Source organism: Pygocentrus nattereri, chromosome 3, assembly GCF_015220715.1.
Source record: "Pygocentrus nattereri isolate fPygNat1 chromosome 3, fPygNat1.pri, whole genome shotgun sequence".
Lineage (NCBI taxonomy): Eukaryota > Metazoa > Chordata > Actinopteri > Characiformes > Serrasalmidae > Pygocentrus > Pygocentrus nattereri.
The window spans coordinates 34204977-34229917 of NC_051213.1; the positions used below are offsets into that span (position 1 = coordinate 34204977).

The 24941-nt window shown below is 38.8% G+C and overlaps 1 protein-coding gene across 1 annotated transcript in view; it reads left to right on the forward strand.

The window, feature by feature from the left end:
• The window catches only part of limd1a (LIM domains containing 1a), a 37505-nt gene extending 16871 nt beyond the window's left edge, over window positions 1-20634 (forward strand). Inside the window, exons 3-8 of the mRNA XM_017714403.2 lie at window positions 9214-9281; window positions 9639-9701; window positions 11099-11229; window positions 15046-15097; window positions 18740-18808; window positions 19667-20634. Coding sequence (XP_017569892.2) covers window positions 9214-9281; window positions 9639-9701; window positions 11099-11229; window positions 15046-15097; window positions 18740-18808; window positions 19667-19783 — 500 coding nt within the window. The 3' untranslated portion in view covers window positions 19784-20634. The remainder of the gene's footprint in view (window positions 1-9213; window positions 9282-9638; window positions 9702-11098; window positions 11230-15045; window positions 15098-18739; window positions 18809-19666) is intronic.
• The last annotated feature ends 4307 nt before the right edge of the window (window positions 20635-24941 follow it).

The following is a 24941-nucleotide window of genomic DNA, read 5'->3' on the forward strand; positions in this document are numbered from 1 at the left end:
CCAAATCCAGGCCTCCATTGGTTAACACATTTGATTTCCATTGATGATTTTTGTGTGATTTTGTTGTCAGCACATTCAACTTCGTACAGAACAAAGTATTCAATGAGAATATTTCATTCATTCAGATCTAGGATGTGTTATTTGAGTGTTCCCTTTATTTTTTTGAGCAGTGTATAATACAGGGTGATTCAGAAGGATTAATCCAATTTCAATATGATTTATTTCAATTGTAAATCATTGCAGTAAATTGTAAATGGTTTAAGTGAGCTTAAAGTTTGTGTAATTTTACAAGTGCTTAATATGAAGCTCCTCCAGCTGTACAGTCAACTTCAACGCCATAGTCAAATTCATCCCATACTCGATTGAGCATGTCGGGTGTCACTGTACTCAGGGCTCTTTCAGTGTGATTTCTGAGATTTGTGGAACCAACAATGAACGCTCTGAGCTGTTGGAGGTTCACTGTCGACAAAAATCATGATGGATTCACTCTTATTGATGTGGAGAATGCAAAACGCTTTCTGCTCAGGGGTCTTATCTCCTTGCAGACAGAAGGGAGCCGTCTTCCAGTGACAGTCAGAAACTCCATGACCCCCTCTTTTAATTGGTATGTGATTGGTTCCTAGGCACCTCATGGCTGGAAAAATATGGCGCTTTGATAATAATGTTGTAGACATCAGGTTATTTGTAACTTTCATGTAATAACTTTCTGTGAGGGAGCTTTTAGAAACAATAATCACTTCAGATGTCTGGTTCCTATCACCACCACTGTAAACAATTCTGACCTGGCATTCCACATCAAATCACTCTGAATGACTTTGTTTACATCTTAACCACTTAATTATGTGGAATTTAAAAAAAAAAAGTGCAAACCTACATATCATCTGTTTCAGGGTAACCACACATGGCCGTAACTAGCATTCTGATAATTTGGTATCACACTCAGGAGTGTGGCCTTCCGGGCCTACCCAGTCAAATAGGGATGGAATACTTATCAAGCCCCATTTTTAAGACATTTTATTCATTTTCTGTGAGTGCTGTCACTGTGGTCAGTCAAATTTATTATTCTCTAAGCCACACTGTACATTATTTTCTTGTTTTATTTATTTATTTAATTTTCTGGGAAGCTGCTTTGTGACAACACCTGTTGTAAAAAGCGCTATATTTATAAACCTTCCGATCACTGCTTATTCACTTTTGCTATCTGCCTTCGCCTAAAGCATTCAGTTCGTCATCAGCGCCCATCATGTCTGTAACTAGTGCAGGGACACAGGTCCTCAGAAATTTCAGAACAGGTTTATGAGATTCAGTGGGGAAACTACACAAACAGTAGTGACTGCTTTTCAGCCACTAGACTGACCACTATGTTTAGTAAATATGAGTTTCAGCTTGTATTTACAGCTGAAAATAAATGGATAAATGAATAGTTAATTCAATAAAATGACACAGGGTAAATTGAGTTTATGGAAAAGTAATAACGGTTTATGGGAGATTGGAGGGATGGGAAAGGATATAAAAGTTAAAGAAAAGGTATGTGACAATTATGGATGGCTGCAAAATGTAGCAATGATATGGTTTAAAAAATTGTAAAGGCGAAATCGAGAGTTGGTCTAATAAACATATTCAGCAGTTTGTTCATGGTGTGATGTAGGGCAATTTCTGCATAATGGACCTCCCTAAACACTTGATCCTAGTTATGGCCCTGATGTATTAATATATTTGGAAAATATCATGATATTGAACTTTATTTATATTATTAGCTATCAGTGAACCTTTGTGCTTGATGTGTACAATAGGAGTGTGAGTACCAGAGTCCACCTGTGCTCACTCTTTATGAGTCTCTGTAGGTGGTGAGAATGCACAGTGTAAAGTGGGCTTCAGGGTGCAGGGGGGCTGGAGGCTGAATGTTAAGAGGGGCCCTGCTGGAAAGGAATGTGGACACTGAGTGCAGTGTTTGGTCCATGGGTGGGATGAGCAGATGGAAGCATGCTTGGTGTGTTATGTCAGCTGGACCCTGAGAGGGAGTGAGGCACTGAAAAGGACGAGAGGAGAAAGAAGGGTGTCTGGTCTGCTTGCCATATTATACACACTAACACACAGTGGACCTGTCAAGTGGGAAAAAATCCCTTTGAATATATTTCTTTTTAAATGTTATGAATTGAAAGTGTTTTCCTTTTGTTCTCAGCCACAGTTTGTATTGTTTACTTGTTCCCTTCTGTATTGTCTGGGTTTTTTTTTTTTTTATTTATTGTGAATCTCTCATGGGAAACATCATTTCTGTGCACGTGACCATTGGATATGGCCATAAAGTAGATTTGACACAAGAACAGTTAAACTAATAAATGGTTAACCTTTGAGTATGTCTACAGTGAAGATACTGATACTGAGAATGCTGAATACCAAATTCTGAAAATAAGGTGGGCAGTTTAGCAATATTTTCTCGCTATTGAAATACAGATTATGCTTTTGCATATCATCAGTACTTACAGAACAGTGACCAATTGAATTTTTCATTACAAAAAGAGCATAAATAGTCATATTTATTTGGGTTTAGTTTAGCACAATATGTAAAATATTGAATAGTTATCATTGTATTCATAGTTTTTATAGTAGTTTTAAATGTGACACTACTAACGCATTTTGCCTGTGTCAGTACATCATGATGCACTACTTTTTCCATAATGCCCACCGTTAGCTGAAAGTACTGAGAGTTCCTAAAGCAGTCTTTAGCAATATCTTTTTCCCTAACTTGACCAATTGGACAAGTGTACTGAAAGTTTACTGTCCTAGAAAGAGTTTACACTGTCCTGAACAAATGTTTGCTATTAAAAACTTTTTTTAAATGTTTGAGAACACATGCACAGATGTCTTTGGGGCAGTAAATTTGTTCCTAAAGTAATAATAATAATAATAATAATAATAATGAAAATGAAAATGTATCCAAGCAAACCACAAAGAAATAAAAGTTCCAACTCACTTTGTCAACATTTTGAATAAAGCTTTCAGCTACAGACAGTTACCATCAGTATGACTGGCTATATTTAGCTCAAGAGACAAATGGATTAGACCATTTTTCCTACAGTGATGTAGTGTTTTGGGTATATAAGAGAATGAAGTCAATTTCAAGTACTGTACATGGTTCATTGATTCAGCTGTCTCAAAAGTCAAAACATCAGCTTACCCAGCTTCATTTTCACAGCTGTCCTAACTTAGCGTTTAATCACCCAGGTCAGTTGTTCAACCCTGAGCTGAAGTGTAGTGTTTTGTTGTCATTTTTATTTGTGTGTTATTTGCAAAGTCGACCCGACTGAGACCAAGGTATCAGTTATTGAGTAAATGCAAATGTCATGGCTGTCAATAAGTAAGGTAGAAAAAGTCACTATCATTAAAGACAGGCAGTGTGTGGTTCAGGAAGGATTCCATGAAATCAAACACTGCAGTTTCTCTGTTTTTTTAACCTTCCATGTTGAAGAATCTTTGAAGAAAAAGGAAAAAGTAATGTATATGTTAAAAAGACGCTACAGATGAAAAGTGTTGCATGCAATGCAGTGTTCATGTTGTGATTACCCACAGATAAAAGACACAGTTAACAGAAGCTCCATGACCTGAGGAGCATTGTGCTTCACGGGAGTGGTCACATTTTATGGACCAAAAATTGTCAGTATTCTTACTATAGTTAACAGACGTTTTCACTATTGAGGGATTGTGATGTGTTGCTAGGTTTTCTTGTATTTTATTAGACATCTAGCATCCTTCTTTAACCTTGTTACAACACCATAACAGCCTCTATCAGCCCTCACATATAAAACTGCCTAGACAAAGGGGTGCTCTATGGGATTGTGTATGGTCTAGAAATGGCGTATTAGCCAAGCACAAAGACCCATAAAAGGGGAAAGAAGAATCAGAGGCAGAAATCAGATCTCTCACAGGCATAGAGGGGGACTTCTGGGAGATTATGGTCCCTCTTCTCTAAACATGCTAGGCGCCAGAGAGTGGCACAGGAAGTACTTTAGGTGCGGGCACTGGTTAGCAAGGCATGCTTTAGTAGCTATATTTACCCGTATCTCTGTGCCATCCTCTTTTTGTGAAGAGGCTCTCGGTCAGGGCAGTGAGAAGGACTGCTCCTGTTTTCCCACCTGTGGAACATCCATCACCTTTGGCTACTCTTGATTTGCCCCTTCAAACCCAATTTGGCTCTGTTTGATGTTCTTTATGGGTTGACTGTTAGCTCTTCAAGTTTGCCAGCTGTTTCACTGGTGGTTTGTTTGAGAGAACACAGTGTTGATTGTTGGAATGCTCTGAGAGCAGCCTGGCTCCTGGTCAAAACTAAACCCCTCAGTATCAGACAGTTTTATCAGCCAGGCCTGAGCACACAGCAGAAGAAAGCCTGCAGTTTGACTTTGAACTTCTTTTCATGAATACTAGACAAATAATGTTATTGCTGAAGGGACCACTTCAGGGACTTCCACCAATAGTTCTGTAAGACCCTCACTCTAAATCACACCAAACAACAAATGTTGTATGAATATGAAAAGGGCATGGACTGGGCATGAGCTTTTTTTCCAGGCAGTATTTTTGTTTTTCATCCTTCAAGTAAAAGGGGATCAGATGGGATTGTGTGGGATTTATGTCTAGAGAAAGCCTCCACAGTCTCGCTCTCCAGTTCTCATCAGAGCAAGGAAAATTCCTCTGTGTTATGAATCGATGCATGACGTTGTAATTTGTCAAAATCAGTGTGTTTTATAGCAAAAAATTCTCATAGCTGACAGTCTGTCAGGCTGTTGTGATTATTTAAATCCTGGAGACCTCAAAGAATTAACGTTCTCAGAAGGTAATGTAAAATATGGAGCCATGGATTTTCATTGCTTGCGTGTTCTGAAATCTTTATCAGGGTAAGTGGTCTTCATCCCTTTATTTGTGTTTCATCAAAACACAGCCTTGGCTGCTCTTATCCTCCTTGGAGACCCTGATGGCTCTATCAGGAATAACGGCGGAGCAAGAGGAATTTGAGAGTCGAGAGCACACTGTCCAGGCTTTAACCATTCATCCCTGCTTTTATTTTTCTTTCTCTCTTTCTTTTGGGGGAATGTAGAAGAACAGGACAGATAGCAAGAAATGATCAGCTCTCGGATATCTTGGATTTTTTCTCTGAAATAAGTTATTTCAGTAATAGGAAAGAGATGCTGCTGAGGAAGACTGAAATTAACTCCTATGGAGTATTCTTCCATTTGGTGAGGTGAGGTCAAGGATATTTAAACATCTAGATGAGAAAGCAGAGATATTTTACAAACGCAACGAAAATTGTGAACTGGTATTATCAATTAAAGAACCCTGAGACAGTGCAATCAATTGTTTCATTATGTTAAATAAATTGATATTAAGGCAAATGAAAGCAGTTTATTTGCAGATGAAAAAGTGAGAAGCTCATTGTGTTTTTTTCTCAATATTTACACCATAATTTGTTTTTCTAGATCAATTTTTAAATATAATATCTATATATTTTTTAGCATATTGTCCAACCAATTTCATCACAATTTGCAAGAATGTTCTAACATTTTAAATGCCAAAAAGTTTTTATTAAGCCCTATTTAAAGTTATCGTGAATTGGAAATTGAAGCGGTGGCAGCATGGCAGAATATAATGCAATATTTTAGGAAATTTTCACAACACAGATTACTTTTTAAATAATAAAAAAATATTTTAAATAAATAAAACATTGTTGGTTAAAGCTGCAATATGTAAAATTTGGGGATTTAGAGACCTCCCTGGTGGAAATCAAGTCAAGAGGCTTTTATTACCATTCTGTCCAAGTACACAGTGGAGTGAAATGACGTTCCTCCAGGAACAACACGGTGCAACAAGGAACAAAAAGTACAAAGTGCGAACATGCAGACATCGATCGTGTGCAAACAAAAAATGTAACTAGAAACAATAAATACGATAAATTAAACAGACATTAGACACAGTAAACAGACAGGACAGTGCCGCCCCAACACAGCACTCATTTCTGAACATGGGTAGTGAGAAGGTGCAAAGATATTAAATATGCTGTGATCTGTGAGTCACGCAGTCAGATAACATACATAAACACAGCAGTTACTGAGGCAGTAAAACTTGAGGAAACAGTGTAAACACAGTGTTAGCAGCAATGTTTAGATGCAAGTAGAACATCAAAAGGTGTGTGTGTGTGAGTGTAGAGTGTGCGTGTGAGGGGGGCTTTCAGATCAGTCCTTGTGAGTTTAAAAATCTGATCGCTTGCGGAACAAAGCTGTTGCAGAGTCTGGCAGTGATGGCACGCATGCTCTGGTACCTTCTGCCAGACGGCAGCAGTGAGAAAAGTCTGTGTGAGGGATGGAGGAGGTCGTCCACAATGCTGGTGGCTTTGCAGATGCAGCGTGTGGTGTAATGTGTAATGTTTAAGTAGAACTTTTTGTAACATAGATTCTGACCACTTTTCTTTAGTAAAGATTCATATCTTCATCAGTATAATGTTAATTTTGCACCTTTTTGAGTCTGTACATGTGACCTCAAGATGGAAAGATGTATGATATGGTCTGAAAAACTGCTACAAAATATGATTTGACACCTCTGACTTTTAAACAATTATTTCATGCTTTACAGGACAACTTGCACCATTTATGTATTTTAACACCAGGCTACTCTTCAGGTGCTACTTCTTCATGAGCTTCATAATTAAGCACCTGAAGCCTTACACATAAACCATCATTACAAGGCTGTAACCATTATTTTGCGAGTTCTGATTGTGCCTTAAATGTATGGGGGTAGTATGAGAGGAGAGGACTTGGAAAGGACAAACATAGAGCTGAGGAACAGGGACGAGGTGGGGTGATGGTGAGGATTGAATTATGGGAAACGGAAGGTAGAGATGGGAATTTATTTGGTGTTATATTGGAAAGAGGAGGCGTTTCAGGCATCGTTCTCTTCCCAACTTTGTTATTCCATGTAATATCTACAACAAGAAACCAAATTTGTTGTAAATACATGTATGAAATTATTCTAATATGATGCTAGAACTGCAACGTATCTCAAACATTTTGAGAATACCAAGTAGAAAAACGCACAGTAATTTTTGCCAACTTATCTGCTTCAAGATTTTATGAGCAGTTCTGAAAATGCTTGAAGTATTTTATAGAAAATGGCTTTTAGTGTTTTGTTTTTAATATTGAAATGAACATGACAAGTGATTCTAAACTTCTAGTCACATATTTGTTGAGAAATCGTCATTCTAGTAGCAGATTTCTGTGTTGTGTGTAGAGATGGTAATGTACTGTGCAGTTGAGAGCAGTCTTTACATTGCATTTTGAACATCTGGCTGTAGCAGAACGCCCCTACTCTGTATTTATTAGCTTTCTGTACGAATCCAAGTTTAGATCTACAGTGGACCCACTGACCCCAGAGACATGCCAGCACACATTTTTTTACAGCTGAATATGTTCTCTATCTCTGTACCAGCGGTGTGTATACCACCGGAATGTTCGTAGCAAATAGATGAAGGCTCTTATTCATGCCTTTTTTCTTGGTGGCTTGTAAGGGTTAACTACATTACCCTGTACACCCCTCCTTACAAAATGTGTGGAATGTTCCCCCTTTCCTGTGGGACAGGAGTTGTGTGAGTAGGAGGGGGATTTTGTGTGTGTGTGTGTGTGTGTGCGTGCGTGTGTGTGCATTTGCATTTATGTTTATGGAGAAGAGAGAGCCAAAAAAGCCCTGATTCAGACAGGAAGTGCTGACAGTCAGCTCCGTCCTATGGACTGATGGAAAACAGGGTTGTTGGTCTGAGCTGCCTTCACTACGTCTGGGAAATGTATTTATACATTCATTCACTGTGTCTGAGATTAGCTGATCATTTATTTAATTTCTTGTACCACTGTCAAGTACAAATTATCCATTTTTCACTTTCAGAAAACACAGGAAACATATTTAATAGCAGTATTTCACTTGTTCACTCTTTACTTTTGTCCACTTTAACCATTCTTTCAGTTTTAAAACCCATTACAGCTGCACCCTCCCAACAAAAGCTGTTCCCAGAGGAATTACCGACATTGTGTTCCAGACACAACTTTCACACAAGCAGCCACCTAGACACACCTTAGCTGCCTCGCAGGACTTATTTGTGAGGTGCGGACGTTTTGTGGACTGATACATCAGAATTTCTTGGATAGTGAGAAGGAGAAATTGCAGCCGACTTTAAGGCTGAACTGTAGAGCTTGGGAAAAATATAGAGGCAAAAGGTTGAAAGTACTAAGTACTTAAAAATATTATTACTATATGTGTAATGGCAGTTTTGAGTGGAAATTAAATGAAAGACTTAACTTCAGTGTATCTGATTTGCTGGATGTTTTAGATTGTTTACAGTCAGATCACCCAGCACTGCGAACAAATATGTGGGTTTAATATAGTTGTTAGAGAATTTTGAATTGTAAATGGAGGACCTACACAGTATCAGATGATTGTTTCAGCTTTTTACTGTGCAACAAACGTGGTAATAAAGTTATAATGCTATTAGAAAACAGACTAAATTAGAATAAAGGCAGTGTGTTCTGAAAGACATGAAAGACGATTTCTGTCATGTCTCCCCCCCTCTGGGGAGAAGCTGCTTGGACTCTCCCTTGCTCTGCCCACTCTCTTTCACTCTCTATTCACTTATGTGTCTGATTCAGGACTCATTAAGACTGCTACTTGTACTACTTTGTCTCTGTGTTCTTAGCCTGAGTTCTGAGCATGTTTGTTGTGTTTGGTTTTTTCCTGGTTTTGACCCCTGCTACTCTCTAATTTTCTGATTATGGATCTGCATCTTCACTTGCCTGCCTGTGTTTTGACCCCTGTCTGCTGTGACAATGAGTATTGGAACACCCCTAATAAAGTCACTTCACATTTGCAGCTAGCTTCTGCCCCTACATTACAAAAGACTTCACCAACACTCAGTGAAAACTAAGCAGTCCTGAATCAGATTTAGGTGTGAGTGGGCAGAAAAAGCAAGAGTAAAAAACAGACAATTCCAGTTTTATATTTAATATTTAGAAGTATGTCATCCTGGGAATTTCTGCCTTATTTCACTTATCATGTCTTGCTCTTTTCCCAGGCGTAGGTGTAATGAGAGGACATTTAAGAACTTTACTGTGAGCTCTTGCTTGAGCTGTCTCAAGCTCTGCTGAAGTGATGTTAATCATTCTGGATTCTCTGTCTTGCCTGCAGGTCGGAGGCTCAGGGGGAAAGCGTTTTACTATGTCTGTGGGAAGGTGTTCTGTGAAGAGGACTTTCTGGTAAGCCGTCTGCCCCTTGCTTTGTTTATAGAGCCAAATATGCACAGGCCTGTACCTTTTTAATTGTGTTTACAGTTGAAGTTTAAGTTCTAGTGTGTTTCCTACAAATGTGTTTTAATTTTACTTTGTATGCTGCAGACATTTGTTAGCATTTGCATAACTGGAAAGTATCTCTCACTGATTTAGATTTTCCCTTTGGTAATGTTTCTATAAAACAGAAAACTGAGTGCTTCTATACAGATGTCTGTATTGCAGTAAACAAAGTAAGCATGACATGTTAACACCTTTACACTGTAACTACCTTCTTCTCTCATCTAATGAGCTACCTCGGATCTTTGCTTTTTTCTGACCAAACAGTACTCTGGATTCCAGCAGTCAGCAGACAAGTGCAACGTGTGTGGCCACCTGATCATGGACATGGTGAGTCAACTCCATGTACAACACTGCCAACAATTACTCTTAGCACATTTTACAATATGATCATATGGTGCTTTAAAAAAAGCTACATGTTTGCGCCTGAGCAAACTACATTCTCAGCGTCACTTTTTTAATACCTGTGCCTTAAATTACCGTCCAGTGAACACTACACAGATATGTAAAGCTTTTAACAGACACTTTCCTGCAATCTGCCAAACCCAGATCAGACTGTCATGATTAATCACCCCAGAGTACATATTTCATACATGTTCCAGAGTCTAGTGTCAGTCTCCTTTACACCAGTCCAGCTGACACTTGGCATTGCGCATAGTGATTTTTGTGAGTTTGGTCTATCACTTTGTGGCTGAGCTGTTGTGCTGCTATGTGCTTCCATTTCACAATAATAACACAAACTGGCTTGTGGTAAAGGTGTCGTCCTCAGCTCTTTAGTACGACCCATTCTGCTTTCAGTGTCTGTCTGTGGAGAAGTTGATTTTATACATATGTGAGCAATGAGTGTGGCTGATTGCTTATTATAAAATCTCATTAAATTAATATAAATTAAAGTTTTTTCTTTTCTCATTACAAAAATGCATGTGACTAAAGAAAAACAGTGTGAAATGCTTTTTGTTGTAAAACAGTTTGAACAGGATGGGCTTTATTTCTCTGAACCATGGGAAAAAGCACCACAGGTCAAATAAATACTTTCCCTTCCATTCTGCCTGAGACCGATTTTTTTTTTTTTACTTATTTTTTACGTTTTGTTTTCCCAGTTCTTGTTAAAAGATCTGGCTTAATACTGTTTGAGTTTTATGATGTCTGTGCTCTTTATTGGATGTTTAACGCACACATTTGGAGTAGGAAAGATGACAGTGTGACTTGTGTTATTAGTCATTTCCCATGCCTTTATTTACGTTCATATGGGTGGCAGCACACAAACTCACGCTGGATTTTCCCCTGAGACACATGTGGAGAAGAAATTGAGAGGACGTATTAATTTCCATGCTGGCCTCAGAGATGCCCCGCACATGGACACATACACAGAAAAAAACCTCAGAATTGTGGTGAGGGCATTACATCGCAATCTGTATTCATCCACAATGTAGACTATGTTGTGGATCTTCTTTGTTGTGGATCTTGCTAACTGTTCATCGCTATAGTGTCTGGCAGTGTAAGCATACAGTGCAGTCCACTGTGTTAGCTGTTGGTAGACACTGTGAAGCTTAATATTTAGACTTTCAAAATAGCTCAAAAAGTTGTATTACGCACAAACAGGGCGTAAACATGGGTGTAAATTTTGTTCAACTCAGTGCACTGTATGCTGATTCAGCAGTAAACTGAGCTTTGATTAGTTACCCTATGGTGTGTTTATAGAGCACTAACATGGCACTCATCCACAGATCCTGCAGGCGCTGGGCAAGTCCTACCACCCAGGCTGCTTCCGCTGCGTCATCTGCAATGAGAGTCTGGACGGAGTGCCTTTCACCGTGGACACAGAGAACAAGATCTACTGCGTCAAAGACTACCACAGGTGTGTGTGTGTGTATGTGGAGGTTAAAGATCAAACACTTTATCAGTCTAAGTGGGTATGTCTCACAAAAATGACAAATACTGGGACCCAACTTATAAAAAGGAGCATGACTAAAACTTTTTATTTCTTACACAAGATGTCTGTTAAGATATCTCAGCGCAGATTATTAAAAGTAATTTCAATTACTTTTGTTTTAGTGTGATATGTTTTAGTAACATTTTCCAATATATGTGACTAATTTTCATCCCTGCAACATGGCATGACAAACCTATAAATAAGGTTTTTTCACAGCCTTTATTTTTATACTTCTTAAAGCTAATTATTAAAACACACATTTTACGAGCTATAGTGTTTTGCAGTTTTATTTCTTAACCACAACACATTTACCACCATTAAAGTTTTTCCTTTTATTTGTGCCATGTAATATTTTGTTGTTGGTTTACTTCCTTAGAAGAGTTTACAAGTAAAACATTAAAGAGATTCAATCGTTAAAAGTATTACACACTTTTTTTCCTCTTTAAAGAAAGGCAGAAAAAAACATAAATATCAGTAATAAGCAACAGATCTATGGGTGCATTGTGATGATGAGAATTGGGATAAAAATGCCAAAAAACTTTGAAATGGAAGAAACGAATAGTTTAACTTTTTGCTGTACCTAATAGAGCTTCAGTGTATCTACTGAATGATGATAGATTATCTGTGTGATGATTGACACTCTCTAATATTTATTTTTTGAGGTGTTGTGACACAAGTACATAAAAATAAAGGTGTCAAGGTTTTTGCAGCCATTTTTGTTCTTTAAAGACCCATTTTTGTAAGTATGAAAAACCATTTTAAAGCTTAAAAAACTTTCATATGATGTAATGGTTCTATACCAATTTAAGGTTTTTCCTAAGCTAAGAACAATTTAGGAATGTTTGTGTTGTAATTACTGAATAATGAACAGAAGTTACTAAATATCCTAAGATCAATAACTGACTCATAAGCTCAGGGTTCGAGGGATTCTCATTGTTATGAAATATCTTATATTTTTAATGTGATTAAATTGACAGTTTTTTGTTTTTGCTGTTGTTCCCCAGCTCAAAGAATAGGTTTCATTGCAAATGCTAAACCGGCACCACTTTTATTAAGTAGCTTCAGCTGTAAACTACTAGTGTAGTTATGTGGCTACTGGTTCAAGCAAGTGATCTTTACTTGAACCTTTCAAGTTGAATTTTGTGGGCTTTGCTCTCTCTGTTCCCCTGGGGTAATCTCTGAGCCCCATGGTGACAGTGTGTGAAATTAAGAAAAACACAGAAACATTTGGAACCTGTTTGCGTCCTGCAGGACTCCCACAGTGAATCCATGTTATGGCAACAGAGTGGAACTGGCCCACATTATAGCCCCATGGCAGGGACAGAGTATTAGAGGCTTTTGGTTTGTTTTGTGTTTACAAGGATTTGTGTTTGGAAGGATTCTTTGAGTGAATGAGAAATGCCATGAATACTGGGGAGTGGGAAAACAAGTGGCAAGTGCTTCTACTGTCAAAAACCCTAATATTAACATTATGATGTAAAATACTGTAACTCCCAAATCATGAGTCAAGTGGAATGGAATTGTTTATAAAAAACACAGCAAGAGCAGAATAAATTGATATAAATATAAACCTCTTGAGTTAAAGAAAGTCCTTATTCTCTATGATCTGTTATAATGGGATGCTTACCCTCCCCAGAGCCTGCGCAGCAGTTTCATTTAGCCCGTTAATTGTATCATGTGTTTCTGTTTTTTAGAAGTAGAGGAATTGTTTCTAAAATGAGTGTGAATGAATTAGTCTAGATTAGTTTGTTTTAAAATGTGCTTGAAGTTAGTGTCATTTTAAAACCTCAGATGATCAGGTGGTGGCCAGATGCAGAAAAAAATTCAGGCACAGAATGAAACGGAACTTTTCCTCTGGTCTGTTTTTCTCCTCTTTTCTACTCGGGGTTCAGTAATTCATGAGGCATGGGTAGAGCCAACGCATCTGCTGCTTGGCCCACCACCTCTGTTTCCTCTCCCCTCCCCCTTCTCTTCTTCCGTCTCTGTCTTTTCAGACCCAGACATGGCTCATTATCTATTTTCATCACACTGTAAAAAATGAGAGGTCAGTTCAACTTAGTGATTTAGTAACTGATCGCATGGCTTTTCTTGATTTGAGTCAACTTGAGGACACCAGGGTTCACACAACTCAAAGGTCTTAGTTTAGTCAGAAATTCTCCAACCTACTGTTTCTAGATCTACATCTTGGTTAGATAAACTAAACTGAATCAGCTTTTTTTTAACTCAGTTTAACTAGCTGGCACTCTTATCACACAGTCCCATCTGGCATATTCTCCTCTTTGGTTTCCGGATAATGGACCGCTGTGGTATTGCTGGGATTCAAACTCACAACATCTGGATGTTGGGCTGAATTATTACACCACATGAGATGATGCCACGCTTCAAAGTCAAAACAACATGTATTTTCTCCAGTTTATTTTGAAGACACAAAATCTGAGTTGCTTCACGTGTTCCTGAGTGGTGCGGTGGACTGAGCCATCTAACCAACAGGAGGTAATGAGTTTGAGCCCTAGTGATGCCATAGCCGTCATTGAGTGTGCTCAGTGTCTCGCAGGATGGTGTGATGGAGGGAGTCTTGGCTGGTGAGGAAGTTGAGTTTAAAAAAACAAGTTCATTTTATTTACATAACTGAGATGCAGTACTAAAAGCATTAAGAGAACTTTTGACTCAACTAAGATATTTGAGTTGTGTGTCCTCAAGTTGAGTCAGCTCAGGAAAAGCCATGTAATCAGTTACTGCATCATTTTGAGTTGAGCTGACCTCTAATTTTTTACAGTACACTTTGAATATTTTATAGAAGAATCTTGAAGAACACCCCTTTTTTATGTTTTTATGCCAGTACCGACTAAATATTGTATGAGGTGAAATAAAACAAATTAGTCATAAATGTCTTTAAGGCTTCAGCCCATTTTTATCAGTATACTGTTCTTTCCTCCAGTAAGCACAATAGCAAACATGATAAAAGACTGAAGCATTTGTAGGCCTACACTGTAATAGTGAGATTGTGGCATATAAGCATAACACTAACACTTAATTATTCTGTATTGAGATGTAATCAGTCCGGCTCTGCCTTCAGTCAGAACACTAATATTTAGCTGCACAACAGTTCTCTTATGCTGTCTGCTAAATTAGTTGACTACCCTGTGCTCTGATCACCACTAATCAGGCTAATTCAAGTTTGTTTTATACTAGGAACGAATCAAGCAGAGCACAGCAGCACAGCCGAACATATTCAGAGTACTTGGTACATTTCTAGTGGCAAAAGATATATATATATATAATCTTTTGCCACTAGAAATGTACCAAGTATGTATGTGTGTGTGTATATATATATATATATATATATATATATATATATATATATATATATGAGAGAGAGCTATTGATAGAGATATAGATATATAGATATAAAAGATGGCTACCGCTTCAGATCTAAATGTGGTTCATTTGGCTTTGATTTTGGGGAAAAAAAATTATATATTGATGCAGCTCCTTCACAACCCACTCATCCTCACACTCCACTGCATTAAACCCTGTGAATTCCTATATGTGGTCCTTTATTAACTTCAATTGTTCCTCGCTGTCATAACTACAGAACTTAGTAGTAGTTACTGAATAATAAGTGTTACAGTTACTAGCTGAATTATAAGTCTGGGGTTCACAGGGAGAAGTTGTCTCTCTTTGTCACCGAAGTTGAAAAGGTTGATGTTTATTCATATATATCCCTCTTCTCTTACATAGGGTCCTTGCTCCTAAATGTGCAGCATGCAACCAACCAATCCTTCCATCTGAGGTAAGTGAACCTGACTTCACACAGTAGATACATTTTTAGCTGCAAATGTGCAAACTTTCACAGCGTAGTGTGGAATCTGTGGCTATGTTCTTCAGCTCTGAGACTGTGTAAACATTTGTCTCCAGAGAAAATGGTCTTTAGTGTGTTTAATCATTGATCTACATTACACTGCCCTACTTGTCCTACTTACTGATAAGAAAAGGACTAAATTGAAAGCTCCTGCAGGTGCAGCTGTTATTAGCTGAGCATTACGGTAGTTTAACTGTGCAGTTTCTGATCAGATCCTGAAATACAGTGACTAAAATTGTCTGTGTTCATAGATGTTTAGATGTTTATCTTTTGAACTAGAAGGTAAGAAATGCCTTATATCTTATAGATCAAGTGTCGTCTAAACTCTGTTGTCATTTGGAGAAGGAAAGGAGATGCCTGGACATGTGGCCAATGTCTCAATCTCACTTTCCTCTTCACTGTTCTACTGAAAACCTCCATAAGTATTACATTTAATTACATCAACAGCACATGGCCAAAGATCAGCTTTTATCACACTGATAGCAGTTTTCAGTTCTTTACATATTTCTGTCTATACTACTGCATTTAGTAGTAGTTATTAGGAATGCAAATAGACTAGATTGCTGGAACTGAACAGAGTGCATGTTAGTACACATGAACACATGTGATGTCCACATTTAGAGACATAACACTCTTCTCCTTGTGGTATTTCTATCTACTGCCTCTCTGACCTTTTCCTCATCCATCAGACCATAATTAGAAATGGCCCCTGTGGAATGTTGCCCCTTCATGAGGGCCCTGAGGGCTAGAATTGAAAGCAGGGGTCAGTTTATCTTGTACTTGTTTAGAGCACTGGACAAACTTGAATGGAATTTCAGTTTCATAAAATCTCTGACTAGAGTGTAGCCACATGCAGTGATCCTGTCTTGCATTTTAAAGTACAACCCCATTTCCCAAAAAGTTGGGACGCTGAGCAAAATGTAAATAAAAACATAATGCAATGATGTGCAAATAATTTAAACCCCACGTTTAATCAAAAATAGTAGAAAGACAGCATACCAAATGCTAAAACTGATCATATTCTAATGTTTTTTGAAAAATATTTTCCCATTTTGAATTTGATGGCAGCAACACATTCCAAAAAAGTTTGGACAGGGACAGGTTTACCACTGTGTTTCATCACCTCTTCTTTTAACAGACTCGGAAAGAGGAAGCGTTTGGGATCTGAGGAGACCAATTGCTGTAGTTCTCAAAGTAAATTTTTTTTTTCTTTTTTGATTATGTACCGTAGACAATGAAAAGCAAAAGTTCTTTGCTATTTTACGTTGAGAAACATTAGATTTTAAATGCTGCGCAATTTGTTTGTGTGGTCTCTCACAGAGTGATGAACTCCTCCTCATCTTTACTTCTGAAAGTCTCTTTGGGATGCTTTTTTTATACACAATCATGTTACTGATGTTGCCAATTAACCACCAGGTGTTTTCTTTAGCACTACACAACTTTATCAGCCTTTTGTTGCCCCGTCCCAACTTTTTTGGAACATATTGTTGGCATGAAATTCAAAATGGGGAATTATTTTTCGAAAAACAATAAAAATTTCAGTTTCAGCTTTTGATTTGTTGTCTTTGTACTATTTTAAAACGAAAAACAATACACGAAGATTCGATAGAAACACGGTAATGGTAGCGGCAGCCAAACGCGCCAGCGTGCACCACGCATGCTCAAGAACATCCTTGCAAAAAGTCAGTCTTTCACTCTGAATCTTGATCATTCCACTGTCTCTCCGTCCTCCCAGGTTACAAGTCTGGGAGTTGTTCTTGATAGCCATCTCTCCTTCAAAACACACATTTCCAATATCACACGCTCAGCCTACTTCCATCTTAGGAACATTAACAGACTGCGTCCATTCCTCAGCCAATCCTGCACAGCTATTCTGGTCCATGCATTAGTAACATCGAGACTAGACTACTGTAATTCTATTCTTTTCGGCTTACCTCAGAAACACTTACATAGACTCCAGTTAGTTCAAAATTCAGCAGCTAGGATCATCTCCAGGTTGCCTGTAACCGAACATATCACCCCTGTCCTTAAAGAGCTCCACTGGCTCCCTGTCAACTACCGGATCCAGTATAAAATCTTACTAACTACATTCAAAGCTCTACATGGACTTGCTCCCTCTTATATCTCTGATCTCCTTAAGACATACAGTCCTGCTCGCACCCTCCGATCCTCGTCAGCTGGCCAGCTCACTCTCCCTCCAGTCCGCTTGTCCACCGTGGGAACTAGAGCCCCATCTCTCTGGAACACCCTTCCTACCCAAATTCGCAATATTGATTGTCTAACTACCTTCAAATCTCGGCTTAAAACCCATCTATTCACACTTGCATACTCCTGATTCCTCATCTTCACTTTTCTCTGTTTGTCTTGTTTCTCGTCTGGTTGAAAGTATTTGAATGTATGTTGATTTGTTTATCTGTTTATTTGTTTTTTGTTTTTTATCCTCTTTTATACTCTACCATTCTTCTTTTAACCGTTGTAAGGTGTCCTTGAGTGCTTTGAAAGGCGCCATTACTAAATAAAATGTATTATTATTATTATTATTACTATTTTCAATTAAATATAGGGTTTAAATGATCTCCACATCATTGCATTCTGTTTTTATTTACATTTAGCAACTGTTATTGGAAATGTGGTTGTAATTAAAACCACAAGCACTGCTTACTGCTGCTCGTCTCACACTGACTGGAATTATGATGCTCGTTGTCATGGTAATGTCTACACTAAGTGGTATTTTGGATCAGATTACTTGTGTACATGTAAATGGAGATTTCTATCAGATTGCTAAGTAGAGTGAGCATATAAACACCTCACTCTTCATCTTTAATCAGATAGTATTCAATCAAATTGGCAAAACTCTTTGCATGTTAACATAGCCACTGATCTGGACTTTGACTTGGACTCAAGAACCAAAGTGAAAAAAATGTGGAGAGGCATCTGACTGCAGATGTGACTCTCTACACAGTCAGTTACTTTTCATCTGAATGAATTTGTCCTGTGGTAAATTTGATATATAGCAGTGTCATCAAATGTCTGTTACTGTGCTTATGCTTGGATCATTTTAATTCGGAAGACAAGTGACGCATTAGTATTCAAGTTTGCCTTCATAAGCTATAAGCATCAATAGCAACCGTAAGCCCAGCACAGTGAGATGACTTGATTTTCCTCATGTTAGCTCATTCTATATGGATGAATTTAACAGGGCTTTTGATTTTTTTTACCCACCAGCTGATGAATGCAGAAGGAAGCCAAATATCTAATTTTATCTAAAAATATCTAATCTTTAATTTTTTTATTGGCCTGCAGTTTCCGAGTGTTGTATTTGTTTAATGCATAATAATATTGTAGTGACAGAACACTGATGGACTCGGGACACTGAGTGTCAAGATGTAAGACTTACTTGTTACTTGCAACTTTGTCACTTGGTCCCACCTCCATCTATCCATATGATGTTTGTAAGACTGTATATGGCCTTGAGTTAATCTGAGAAAAAGCTGGCTCACTGTGTGTGGGCTAAAGTTAAAGGCCAGATGGTTGTTTGTCCATTTCCATTTCACCACCTGTCTGTTCTTTCAGGGGTCTGATGAAACTATTCGAGTGGTTTCTATGGACAAGGACTATCATGTGGAATGCTATCACTGTGAGGTGAGTTAAACTTCAGTAAACATCAAAAATACTAGGGTATTTCTTACTGAATAGTACATTGAAAGCTGATACCCGAACAGCATGTCCTGCAAACAATGCATGGCATTGTTTATTTTCAACATAATACATTTCTGCTTTTAATCATTCTTGCAGGAATGCGACGAGAATATGAGCATATGAATGCTCTTCTGCAATATTTCTATGCTCCACAGCTGTGCCAGAGGTTGATTGACAGATATTGATTAAGGGAACACAGACAATCAAAGTCTAGTGAGATTACTGTGTAGTATAAGTATTAAGTCACTTTGCTGCATTGGCTTTGAATTTAAAGGGGCGCAACTGAACCATTGCAGCGTCAGATGTAAACATGCCTATTTGCCTCCAACAGTGTGATACAGTTGGCTCAGTGAGTGAGATTTTCTGGTTTAAAGACAAAGCTCTCTTTCATGATATGCCTTTTGACAACTTTTGACAATCTACAAAGGCTTTAGGGCAGGTACATCATTGTGGGCTTTTTATTAGCCTGGGGTTTCCCAGTGTTGTATTTGTAATGCATGCACTAAATGCTAGTTTTAAGACAGAATGCATCTCTAAGGTGAAATGAAGGAACTTTTTTCATTGTCATATTTTAGAAATCTGTCTTTTGACTTTTGCAACCACCTGAAAATTCAGTAACCCAAACTTGAGCCAGCTACAGATTCTTGCTTGAAATATCAGTTTTCACTAAAATAAATTGAATATTCACCATCCTACAGTGTTTTCTTGTTGTACATTCATGCATTCATTACAAAATTATGAAAAACAAAACCACCAGAGGACTACAGTTAGTCTCTTAATCATGTGCACTTCTCTCAACAGGACTGTCAGATGGAGCTAAACGATGAAGAAGGACACCGCTGTTATCCGCTGGACGGTCACCTGTTGTGCCACACATGCCACCTTAAACACATCGAGTCAAGCTGCCCGTCAGTCTGACGTTGCCAACTTGGCGAATCAGTTCTGGATATCTGCTGCCCTCTAGTGCCTGTGAAGAGACATCATCAGTGCTAAAAACCACACACCTGAATACCTACCAGTACAATCGCAATGATATGAATCTCAGGTCACCCTGGGGTCACAGGATTCTGTATCTGTCCATCTGCGTGATTAGAATTTAATATGTAGAGTATTTTATTTTGCCTTTTTTCAGGAATAGTTAAGAATTTCTATAGTGTTTTACAGTGTTTTTCTATAGAATCTTGCCAGATATACATCTTGCATATTTGCTGTGTTTAATTTAGCTGCTCCTTACATGAATATGTACAAGAAAAAACATGAGTAATCTAGGCTTGGTAACCAAGCTAATCCTAAATAATGGGCAAAAATGTGTACAATACTTATGAAATTAAGTAATTCGTTTAAATTTTTTAATTTAATAAAATAAAGGTGTTCTTAAAGACCCATAAAGAGCCATAAGCCCTGCTGCTCATAGTTTGCCATTGAATTAACTTGTAAGCTGTTTTAAGTATCTAAGCTTAAATGGTAAATTGATAATGACTGAATTGTTAAATGGTTGATTACAACTGCTTTATTCTACAGAAAAATAACTTTTTTTTGTTTGTTTGTTTTGATGTGTGAGTATGACTGAGTGACCAAGAGAGATGAACTGTTGACGGTGCTTCATTGTAGACATCAGCTTTATTTGTCCTGTATGTGTCTGTTATTTATCTGTATTTTCTTGTTACATAAATTTAGCCTGTGAGGACGATGCCATATATTATTGTGCCTATGAAATGCCAAAATACAGCGTGTTTGATTTCTGAATCAAATACACTCTTTTAAAAATGTGTCTTTCTTCTTTGTGAACCAAACCTTTGGGTTTTTACATTGTAGGGCCCTCGATTCACAAAGCTTCATAAAGTAGGACTATTGTTTTAGGTTTAGATTCCTCTCTTATTTACTTTCACATTACTCACTAGAACTGTTTCTAGATCAGCACTCAATCTGAAACATCGTGAATATGGGCCCTGGTGTGCTGGGTTAGGATTGGAGCTGAGCTCTGCAGGGTGGTGGACCTCCAGGTCCAGGACTGGGGACAGCTACCACAGCCTGTTTTTTGAAAAATGGCTAATATCACTAGCTGCTGAAACGCTGCTAGTTTCACAGAGCTGATGCTAGGAAAACCTACCTAAGGTTCGTTACAATGTCATGCTACTATTTTTTAAGGCAAGATGTGTTCTGGGCCTGGACTTTTTCAGAAACTGGGTACCAAATGGACCTACAGAGTGTCACATTGAGTTTCAGAGGCGGCCATGTGGTGATGATGAAGCCAGCAGATGCTCAGAGCACAGTTGAACACACAGTGCCAGAGTCAGTTAGAGGATCTCCAGGGTTGGGGTGCGCTGTCAGATTGAGAGTAGCATGGCTTTTCATAGGTGAAGCTCCTGGTGCTGGAAGGGCTGAACACACAGCACCAGTTCCAGTGGATGGATTCCTGAGGGTCAAGGGTGGTGCACAAGGAGCCGCCTCATCAGCATTTGACGATGCAGAGGATGTCAGAGAAATCAGAAGGTGGCCAAAGGAGTGGCACTGCTTCTGCTGTCATCACCCTCAGAGTGGCACCGGACTTGATGCTGTGGGCTGTGAGAAGTTCTGTAGCTTCTGTAACTGCTGTACGTGCATGGCAAAGGACCACCACAGTAGCCACTTCAGTCCCCCCACTCCAGTGCATCGGTGGAGAGGATGCTGTTTAAAATATCACGAGTGGCCAGCATAGGGTTCTCTTTTAGCAGCTGTAACCAGTCAGTCCATGTTGCCCACCTTCACACACACACACACACACACACACACACACACCAGGCCATGTATGAGGAGAACAGAGTGCAGAGATAGCTCCTCCACCATTTTATTCCCCACTGGTTAAGCCCAACACCACATGTGTAATATAAATGTGTAGGTGTTGAACAGAGTGAAGTCACTGAATGTGTTTTTTTATATGATTTTCAGAGAAAATGAGCATTTCTCAGTTTGCTGGTCTTCACTAAGGGCATAGATAAGAGTATGTTTCTCCACCCTGGTCCTGGAGGCCCACTGCCATTTGAACTCAATAATGAGCTGTTAAGGAGCTGATTGTAGGATCAGGTGAGTTGGGAGCAGGGAACACACTAAAAAGTGTAGTGCAGTGAGCCTCCAGGACCAGGGTTGAGAAAGTTGGCAGAGAAATATTACTGGCTCAAAATAAACAAATGATAAGCAAGTACTTCTTTGTTCAGGGTGTAGATATAATTGAAGAGAAACCTAAGTAAGCAATTCTTTGTTTCTTATGCAGTAGAATCGCTAAATATGTGTGTTTTTTTAATGCTATTTCTCATGTGTTGTGTATTTGCAGGTGTACGTTTCACTTTCTGCAATCCAAGTTTCCCAAATGAGAAAATGAAGGTAAAGGTGAAGTCAAAGTCACCCCTGGACTACAGGGTAGATGACAAATTGTGCATGTTAGCAGAGTCTACAGTGATGTCCACAATTATAGTGGAACTAAAAAGCTGGCGGAGCTCATAAAGTACTCAAATATGAGTTACTTCCACTAGATGGAAGTAAAAGCTGGGATTTTCTAACAAAGCAGATGATGAATTTATGCAAAACACTAATAAAATATAAAAGGCTCAGAGCTTCAAGGCTTTTGACGCCTGACTCCACGCTGTCCCCTGTTACCCACTGATATTTCCTACAATTACAATTAATCATTTGAGTGCTCAGAGCCACACTTTACAGCTCTGTTCCAATATGAATGTGTTCATATGATCATACCATCATTAAAGAAATGTACTACCAGAGTGTTTTTTTATGGGTCTATCATGGCAAACAAAAATAAAATTTATTCATCAGTTTATTGTCTTCTTAACATGCTAATACAATTGAAGTCTCACTTGATGTGCAGTCATACTGGTGGTGATAGCGATTGTAGTAATTGTAGTGATGATCAACAGGAATCAGTGCTTGTGTGATACAGTAATAGTAGATGCAGAGGCCAGTGAGTAAAAAGTACTTTTGTACCTGTTTGGTGAAACAGAAGTGTAGTAAAATTAACAGGTCATATGTTTTTAGTTTGACATCAGATTTGCTCTACTGTGTTGACAGTGAGATGAGTTCCCTTTTTGCTAATCACCTTTCCAGCACTGGAGCTGCAGACAGATATTAACATTCATGAGTCAGAATTAATAGATATGGATAGACAGTTGAATGTTTCTTCCAGTACTGATGCTGATCATCTGCTCTGTACAGGTGGGCATCACTCATCTGGATCCCTTATATCTCACTGGCCAGACTGAGACAAGATTTCTTCATCAGAGGAAACTGAACTGCTTTGACTGTAATTTGAAAGGCTGTTTAACCGGTGGTCCCCAGGTGTGTGTTCTTGTTTTGGAGTCACATCTGACCCCGCAAGACTAATGCCTTTGAAGCCCACTTGTGTTCTATTAAGCTCAAAGTTGTTTTGTTCAGAAAAAAAAACAATTCATCATAAAAATCAGTACACTTATGAATGTCCTTCAATAATTCTTTTTCTTGTAACTCAGTAAGCACTAATAACAAATATTAAAACAGTAATTATTAACATAGAATTCCAATAGAGTGCATTTAAAACCGGTGCTGTTTCCTCGAGTATCATAGCATTTTCACTCAATTAAAGTTCTGTCAGTCATGTTCATTTACAGTGCACCCAGCTGGGCCCATTCCTACCTTTTGCCTAGAGCCCCAGAATCAATAAATCCACCACTGTAAAATGCCAGGGCTCTTTTTAGAGGTTTTAATTGTATCAGTTTATTTTTTCATCGTAACTACAGTTTAAACATCAGGTTTTAAATCAAATGTGTATGCCTGATTTAGTCATTACATAAATTTGATTTATGTTTTAGGAAAATATGCATGATACACCTCATACTTTATATAAATCACTGTGTAGGTATGTCACTGACCAAAATCAATGCAATTCTTTCGGTTCAAATATGAGTTCTGATTTATTCTGAATACTTTATCAACAGAAAAGTTCTGTGGTGAGAGTAGAGAGCCGGTGGAAGTGAATCTGGAGAGGTGGAGGTTTGCACTGGAGAGGAGAGGAATGAAGGTCAGTAGAGACAAGACGGAATACATGTGTGTCCCATTTACCTGCTTTTTTTCCGAGTATACAACCGCCCACATGTCCGGCTGGACACTGAAGGATGACTGACTGCCGAGCCCCCCTGCTACCCACTTCAGACCAGCTGCCCACGCCTCAGCTACCACCAACCACCTTGGATGAGCTGCCCACCCTACCCTGATGTTCTCATAGACTCCTAGATATTCCTAACATCAATATTACTGCTGATAATATTAGTAGTATAATCACTTGTAGGTAGCTTGACCAGAGGAGGATGGGTCTCCCCTGGTGAGCCTGGTTCCTCCCAAGGTTTCTTCCTCAGTTCTGAGGGAGTTTTTCCTTGCCACTGTTGCCCCTGGCTTGCCCACTGGGGGGTTTCTGTACATTCTGTACATTCTTTCAGTCCTGTGGAAACTTTGTCTTTTCTGAAATCCTGTAAAGCTGCTTTGTGACAACATCCATTGTAAAAAGCGCTATACAAATAAATTTGATTTGATTTGATGTGTGTGAATGAGAGGGGGGCAGGTGGAAAGGTGAAGATGCAAGGAGTAGAGGTCATAAAGGTGGATGACTTCAAATATCTTGGGTCAACCATCCAAAGCAATGGATAGTGTGGAAAAGAGGTGAGGAAGAGGGTGCAGGCAGGTTGGAGTGGGTGGAGACGGGTGTCAGGGCTGATGTGTGACAGAAGGATAGCAGCAAGAGTGAAAGGGAAGGTTTACAAGACGTAGTAGTCCTGCTATGATGTTTGGTTTGGAGACTGTTTCTCTGTCTAAAAGACAGGAGGCTGAGCTGGAGGTGGCAGAGGTGAAGATGCTGAGATTTTCATTGGGAGTGACAAGGATGGACAAGATTAGAAATGGGCAAATCAGAGGGACAGTGAAGGTGGAGCAGTTTGGAGATAAAGCCAGAGAGGCCAGGTTGAGATGGTTTGGACATGTGTTGAGGAGGAATAGTGGATATATTGGGCAAAGAATGTTGGAGATGGAGCTGCCGGGTAGAAGAGGTAGACCTCAGAGC